Raw genomic sequence first — 7,919 nt, 5'->3', positions numbered from 1 at the left:
AGGCTCCTGGAGGAAAGCCAGAGCATTTAATCTAAATAGTAATAACAATCTGGCTAATTTATCTCTCTAATTCGAACATTCTAGCCATGGGGAAATAACACCTGCAAAATGGAATAAGATAAATTCAGTAACTGTTGTCAAGGTTGCTACTCCTAGTGTGAAATGTTCCAACAAGAATAATGTATCTTCTATTAGTATAAACCAGACTTGATCAATAAAATGATGGTAATGTCATGTCTTTATCTTTCCTACCTACAGACTTGGGATTTCCTTGGCTGTTGGTGTATCTTCCGGTAAAAAGTTGCCATGTTATTTTGAAAGATGAAGCTGGAACTTTTTCTCCTCCAACACTAAGCAGGACTGAAACCAATAACTGGTGCAACTGGACCATATGGGCTGGTCCTCACAAGCATATCCTGATTTACATAGAAGGATTTGAAGGAAAGTCCAACTGTGAAGAAAATCAGGATAGAATCATATTCCAAGGGATTTTGTCGAGTACTGAAAACAAAGTAACATATGCATGTAGAAACCATGGTACTCTGATTTTTGCTACTCAAGCAGTAGCAGTCTATGTAGTGTTTTTGTCAGAAGCTGCTTCTCAGAACCAAAGTCATAAGCATTTTAAAGGACGGTATTATATATTCAAAGATTATGTAAATTCTACAAGTGGTGAAAAATCGGTTTTGAAATCTAACAGCAGTGTTGAATTTTCCCCTAAGTCATATGTATTGCATTCAGGACATAGTGTGAACTCTGAGGAGAGTAGCCAAATGCTTGGCAAAGAAAATCGTCTGCCTGTGACAAATAAAAAGACTACCAAACCTGAGTTAGAAACATTTTTAAAGCCAGCTGTTGGCACGCATATGAATGTTTCTCTCTTGAAATCAACAAAAAAGATTAGCTTGAATCCATTTGATATGAAAACAATGCAAGTTACAAAACCATCTATTGATAATAGAAGAACTTTGAATGAAAGTCCTACACTAGTATTAGTATCAAATGATTTGGAGAATAAGGAAGAAACCTTTACATACAGGCCAGATGTCTTTTCAGCCTCTCCTCACATTACCCAGAATCTCCGAATGATGACAAAATTGGAAGTGGCAAAAAATCTTGGAGCTGTCACTGAATCTCTCAACCCTCAAAATGACGGCCATACAGCCACAGATTGGACGACAATACACATGAGAAGTACTGGAGGGGAAATCAAGAATACCGTTACTTTTCCTCAAGTCTCCTTGGAAGAACAAGGAACTCCACGCCAGTCTCCTAAAAGTATCCCACCAAAGTTGCAGGAACAAATGCTTCAAATGCTGCTTTCTAATTCTGGGGCCTCTAAGAAAAATGTAGATCTAATGGAATCTCCACAACACTCGGAACAGACAAAAATAGATAAAGGAGAGCAGATGGACAATCAAATCTATAGAGCAGAGAATGGTAACATTGCTGTGCAAATAACTGAATCTGAAGGGATTATGGCAAGCCCCCCCAAGTCTACTATGAAAACCAAATTCCATCAGGCCACCACTTTAGCCTCTACTGATGTGCGCCATGCTCCTTCTCTGAGGTCATTTAATGATAATTGGATGGGTACTTTCACAACGGTGAATCCCCAAGTTATGTCTTCAAATTGCCTGAGGAGAACTCAGATAAACACAGCTTTTACTACACAATACAAGAAGCTGATAACCAAGTATAGAGAGCGTTTGCAAAAGAAGCAGACCAAAGCAAGTCCTTCCTATTCCCCTTCTGGCTGGTTGCCAACCACTAGCACTCTCTTGAAAGTAAAAAATAAGTCCTCCAGTAAGTCCTATTCTTTTAACTGCTTATCCTCATGCTGCTCTGGTAAATGCCTTGTGCGGCTAAATTATGTGGGAAGGCAGGGCAGAGATAATCCCAGAACAACTTTGTGCATCACAGTTTATTTAAGGAAATGTCACTTAATTACACTGAAGTTGGAATCCTCTGATCACAATAAATGTGATGCATGTTTTGGAAAGTATATGTTAAAAGGTATTAATCATCACGAAAACTTGTTAAATCAATATTAGAGTGCTTCATATATTCAGTATTCACTAAGCATTCACCAGCAGCTGCTCTGTTAATGCTGACTATTATTATTGTGTACATTACAAAAGTGAGATATCAACAGCCTTGGGCAAAGTATTGGTCTGCACCTTCTTACAAGGCCTGAATCGTAGATCCTTTAATATTGGACAACTATTTTTCTGGGGGCTGCGGTGGCTCTGTGGTTAAGACGCTGAGTCAGAGGACCATTAAGGTCAGCAGCTCAGCAGTTCGAAACCCGAGAGTGCAAGCCACATGACAGAGTGAGCTCCCATCAACTTGTTCCAGCTCCTGCTAACCTAGCAGTTCAAAAGCATGCAAATGCAAGTAGATTAATAGGTACCACTTTGGTGGGAAAATAACAGGAACATGAAAGGAGCCACCTCTGGTGTCCCCTGGGCAACAGTGACATCACCAGCAAATCCTTTCAATACAGAAGCGCCTTGGTAGGTGCTTCTGACACACAAAAAAACCTATTTTTCTACCTCCAACTCCCCCTTTATGGAGACCATTAAAGCAATGGAGACTACTGCAAAGAGCTATCATTAAAGCTGTAGTCAGGTTTCAAACCTGGGTATGGATCTGAATCTGCATTAGCTGCCTCCATGAATGATCTGTGGTGGGACTTGGATGGGAATAGTGTGACCATTTATCTTATCATGAAGCTGCTGGGAGGGATCATCTGCTGTTTGGGTTGAGGTAACATCTGTCCAGTTCAAATCTGTTATCAGCCGTGGAGGCTTAATTAGAGATTTTGGCTAGTTGCCAAGTCAGCCCAGCTTATTTCACAGGATAGATGGTGTGGGGGAAATATAAGGAGGAATTATTATGTATGCCGTTTTGAGTTCCTGGGAAAAAGTTGGGATATAAATGAATAAACATGCCATGTGGTTCTTGCTCATTGAGATGTTGATGGAATTCGGTATACTTCTGAGTGACAAATTACTATGCTTAAGAAGCTGGAAAAGAATGGTCCTGTTCAGATGCTAGACTGATATCTTGCCATTGTTCTTCTTCCATAGATGGGGATCCTTTATTCAGGTCTCATGAAAATTATTCTGTATTGGACTCTCAGCACAATCCTGGAGGTGAGGAGCTTCTGTCTCTTCTCTCTCTCCTCACTATGATTTCTTAAACTTTGCTTTCTCCTCTATACAATGACTCTTAAATGGTTTGGTGATTGACTGTTATTAACAAATGTTACTTATCCCCTAAGTAAGTTCTCTTGGACAGGAGATTCAGCTCTTTGCAAGGCTGTTGGCGTTTATAACATTTGTTACCTCAAAGAAGGTTTACAGAAAGATAGTCTGTCCCTGGTGGGGTCAGCTGTCCTGTCAGCGATGACATCAAATTAGCAGGTAGAAAATTCTTCCCTATTAAATATGGGAGCACCCATAGGAAACATTACATAGGTCCCCTAGCCTCCCATCTCCTATAGCACACATGAACATACCTGCCTACTTGTAGAAAAGCTATACTAGGCTGCTTCCTTATAAGTTTTTTAAAGAAGCAAGGTATATATCATGCATGTATTGTATGTCTTACTGTGTTTTGGTAACTTTGGGTTTGTCTACAGACCTTTTATTTGAAATAGTTTTTGGAATAGAGCATAAAGGACAACTCCCACCTGTTGGAAGCACTCTGGAAAAAGCCTTCATAGGTTCCATTAAGCATAAGGTAAGAAAATTCATGGTACAGAACGTATCTTAAAGCAGATTGAGAAAGTAGATATATACGGGACTATTCTTTCAATGAGTAGATTCAGCTATGTTAAGATTCTTGCTTCATTTGAAGGTGAGGAGGAAGGCATTTGGCCTTGGGCAAATCAAGGGGATGTTAGTGACCAAATTCAGCTGGTGGGCTTGGATGTTCAAGTTTGATATCTAATAAAATAATGGAACACAAAGACAACATTTAGAATAATTAAGGGCACTTTGTAGGCTTCAATTTGTATCCTACTGATTAGATAAAAAGGTGCTGATGTCTCTTAGAAGATGATGTTCCAGGTATAGTAGGTTTAAAAAGAATTAATCGCTTTGGATTTTTTTTCCAGGTACAAGAGAAAATGAAACTCTTCTCAAACAAAATCAAAGAATTCAAGTTAAAGGAAATTATGAGAAAAGAAGAAACTGAAATGGACAGGTATGACAACTGAATATAGATTGTCCTATGATGTTAGCAAACATTTCCTTCATATACTTCAAAATCAAGTGTTATTTTCTGTCAGTTGTAATTCTAAGGGGTGGGGGGAAACTAGCAACAATATTCCTTTGGGTTTTTTGTTGATTCCTCCCCTCCTATCTGAAATAAGATTGAAACCTGCTGTTTATTTCTTGCTTATGTAATTGATGACAAATGCAGATAACCCTTAAAATAAAAGCGGGCAATTTTCAGCTCTCAGATCTGACTGAACTACACTTTTCAACCCTGCTGGTGGGTATGGCTCTAAGATTTAGCTGAGTGGCATCTAACTCTTTGGTTGAATGAAAAAAATACATAATGAGATGCTTCCATGTTTATATGTATGTAGACAAAATGGCCCAAGCCTCGTATTTAGGTTCTGGCTGCATCTAACTTCAGAAGAAGAGAACATATCTCACTTACTGCATTTTCAACTGGAAGACCTTGGTGGTGCATTTGTGGGAGCTGGCAAGGTCCAAACTGTTTTGGTGAGAGGTAGGTGAGCAATTATTTTGTTGATTAGGGAATATCAAATAAAAGTAGCGACTCCTGTCTTTGGAAGCTTAGTTGCATACTAATGGGAAACTGTTTTGTCCGTGCATGACAGATGTGAATGAATGCAGCTCTGGAATTGGCTTATGTGGCAATGAGGCAATTTGTCTCAATGGATATGGAACATATTTCTGTCAGTGTAAAGAAGAGTACGAGGACCGTTCTCTGACAAAATCGGGTACTCTGTGTGTTCGTAACCCACGGTCAGGTATGTCCTTATGGCATTCTACCCCCACCTAACTGCCATTAGGATGCTGCTCCATGATGAGATGCCGTGCCGTGCCGTGCCGTGCCATGCCATGCCATGCCATGCCATGCCATGCCATGCCATGCCAGTTTGGTGTAGTGGTTAAGGCATCAGGCTAGAAACTGGAAGACTGTGAGTTCTAGTCCTGAAAGTCACTCTCTTTCAGCCCAGGAAGCAGCCCATGGCAAACCACTTCTGAAATCTTGCCAAGAAAACTGCAGGGACTTGTCCAGGCAGTCACCAGGAATCAACACTGACTCAAAAGCACAAAAATAATATATAACATAACGTAGTTGCTAAAAGTCCTTAGTGAATGTGAGGCCATTAGCCGCCGCCGCCTAAGGTTTCATTTTTCCCTGTCTCCATGTGGCTGCCCCCCACTACCAAGGAAACACTTAGACTGAAATAAGTCTCTCTCTGGCGATGCTTCACACGACAGGACCATACAGAGAGGGGGTTTACCCTGCGATTCAATTCTTTTATGCAAAAACATTTCTGCCACTGTCACCATGATTAGATCTTTGCTATCATGGGCTTCACTAGCTAGAGACAAGCTACAAGCTGCACCACCTGCTTGCCATGGATGCCCCTCTGGATCTGGAATCCCCTCCTCAGTACAAGGGTGTGGCAGGGCAGCAGCTGGTTTTCCTGAGACAGAGCAGAGTTTATGAGAGAGTTAGGAAGAGTTCTTCCTGGCCACATTGCTATGCAATCTGCATTGGCAGTTCAACCTGGCAACTTCCCGTGGAAGCTTCCAACCTGGTGGAGTAAGATAAGGCCACTGTAGTTCCAAAGACGCTCTGGAGAGGCGTTGATGTAGTTATACTTCTGCTCTTATCATCTGAGAAGATAATGGTGAAGCTGGACATGCTATTTAAAATGCACCTTCCTTGCCGTAGTATAATAATTTTAAAATTTCACACACACACACACACACGTGCACACCAACATTATATTTGTGCATGCTAATTCAGCTGTCAATCTAACTTTCCATTCCTGTTTCAGGTTGGCTTTCCTTATGTTTCGAGCTGTGTTTCTCAACCTTGGCAGCTTGAAGATGTGTGGACTTCAACTCCCAGAATTCCCCATGCTGGCTGGGGAATTCTGGGAGTTGAAGTCCACACATCTTTAAGTTGCCAAGGTTGAGAAACACAGTTTTAGAGTATCAAAGGTTATTGAGGCCTTTTATAGATTATCTTCCTGAATGAACAAATCAAAACATTTCAATGATGGTTGCAAAATTGCTCCAAATAGTGTGTGGCAAGGTTTACTAACGAGTGGTGGACAGCCAAACAGTAGCTTTCACTGAAAACTTTTCAGTGAAAATGTTCCAGCTGTGAATTGAACCCCCCAAAGCTGCATGTTCTTTAGAACTTACACTGGAGGAGACAAGTTGGACAGCAATAGTGAACATAGGAAGGGTGCATCCAGACGGATGCTAGCTGGCTTAACCCTGAAAAGGCGTTGTCCGACATCACCCAAAGATGCTTGGCCTCAACCTGAAAGGAGTGAGATAGAAGTAGAGAAGATACAAATGCTCAGTCTTCTAGACTTCCTAGCTTGTGCTTCCTAGCTGTTAACCAACATCTTTGTATAGAAGAGCCATTTTAGATATGGGAGGCCTTTGAATGATTGAATTGAACAAACAGTCTTCTCTGTCTGCAGGTTTGGGCTCCTTGTACAGCTACACTGAGATTATTGTAGGAATCACTGTTTTTTTCATCACTGTCCTCGTAGTGGTGATCAGTGTGCTGTGTACTATCATAAAGAAGAGACGTATTAAAAAGGATATGCACTTCCGAGCGGCTGCTTTGCCCGGGATGCCAGCAGAGCCCCAACTGCAACCAACAGCCTTTGATCATAATAACATCCGCCATCTCCTTACTCTAGACCCTGCCCAGTTAAAGGTCAGAGCCAAACTACCAGAATGGCCCCTGCAGTTGAGAACTAGCCCCAGCGAAACATACAGAGTATCTATTGAGCAGTCTGAATGCTTGTGAAAAATAAAAAGGAAAAGGAAAAAAGAAAATGCCATGTACATTGCAGTTAAACCCCTCCCTCCACCCCCATTTCATATTAAACTTTCCTTTGTTGTGGTTGAGCGGATGCAACTTTTCATTTCTTGATCAATCTTACATAAATTATTACCCCTTTCCTCCTGTATCTATCTCCTCTTTATCTTGATGGAAATATAATGCTTGGAAATGTATTTTTCTCTTCAGATTTTTGAATACTGAATTGTCCACCTGTCTTCATATGTCAAATAAAAATGAATGTAGCTACTGTTCATGGCTGTTAATAAAACTGGCATGTTGCTCGTCATGCAACTATGCATTTTGGTTGATGTTTTGGAAGGATGCGTAGAGAATGGGGAAGGGTGCTCTAAGGACTAACTAGATGCGAATCATACTATTATGGCTTATAGAAAGAACATGGTTGACTGTCACATGTGAAATGGCTGGTAGAAGACATGAACGTAATGTGACTATCAGGATTTTGCTAGGGCCACGTTATTGGATTTCACTGGGGAGAGCTGGGCACTTTCTGACCATAGTTAAAATTCATGTGCTGGCTTTAGAAGTTACTGCAAAATAAATCAGAAGATGCCATTCTTGCTAATGTCCCTGAAACAATTGACTTGTTCCTTAATAGTTAAATTGCTGGCTTGTGGTGATCAGCTCAAATGCCTATCTTTCTTCGTGTGGATGGTTGTGTTTTTTGACTGACCACCGTCCCATAGTGCTGAGTGCAGGCAGCTCATGTAGGACTCATTCAAACAGCTGCTTTGTGAGGTATGCTTTGCTCTGTCCTGATAGCCAGTCTCTGTTTCACCTCAGTAATGAGGCTGGCAAGTGGTGTTACCCTGACC

At 41.0% G+C, this 7,919-nt stretch overlaps 1 protein-coding gene across 1 annotated transcript; it reads left to right on the top strand.

The window, feature by feature from the left end:
* The first annotated feature begins 267 nt into the window (after positions 1-267).
* On the top strand, positions 268-7,291 carry LOC134489025 (uncharacterized). Its single transcript, XM_063291433.1, has 7 exons — positions 268-1,806; positions 3,093-3,158; positions 3,647-3,747; positions 4,124-4,212; positions 4,601-4,746; positions 4,859-5,011; positions 6,716-7,291. Exons 1-7 carry the CDS (start codon positions 774-776, stop codon positions 7,048-7,050), a joined length of 1,923 nt encoding a protein of 640 aa, XP_063147503.1. The 5' UTR covers positions 268-773; the 3' UTR covers positions 7,051-7,291.
* The last annotated feature ends 628 nt before the right edge of the window (positions 7,292-7,919 follow it).

Source organism: Candoia aspera, chromosome 1 (assembly GCF_035149785.1).
Source record: "Candoia aspera isolate rCanAsp1 chromosome 1, rCanAsp1.hap2, whole genome shotgun sequence".
Taxonomy (NCBI): Eukaryota; Metazoa; Chordata; class Lepidosauria; order Squamata; family Boidae; genus Candoia; species Candoia aspera.
Note: the sequence above shows the minus strand (reverse complement) of the source record. Positions and strands in the feature narration are given on the sequence as shown.

Bases quoted from the DNA above. Each gene is read 5' to 3' on its own strand.
- LOC134489025 (XM_063291433.1), top strand. From the start codon at position 774: ATGCTTGGCAAAGAAAATCGTCTGCCTGTGACAAATAAAAAGACTACC. The intron at 4,213-4,600 runs GTATGACAACTG...ATATGTATGTAG, and splicing joins GAAGAAACTGAAATGGACAG to ACAAAATGGCCCAAGCCTCG. The intron at 4,747-4,858 runs GTAGGTGAGCAA...CGTGCATGACAG, and splicing joins CCAAACTGTTTTGGTGAGAG to ATGTGAATGAATGCAGCTCT.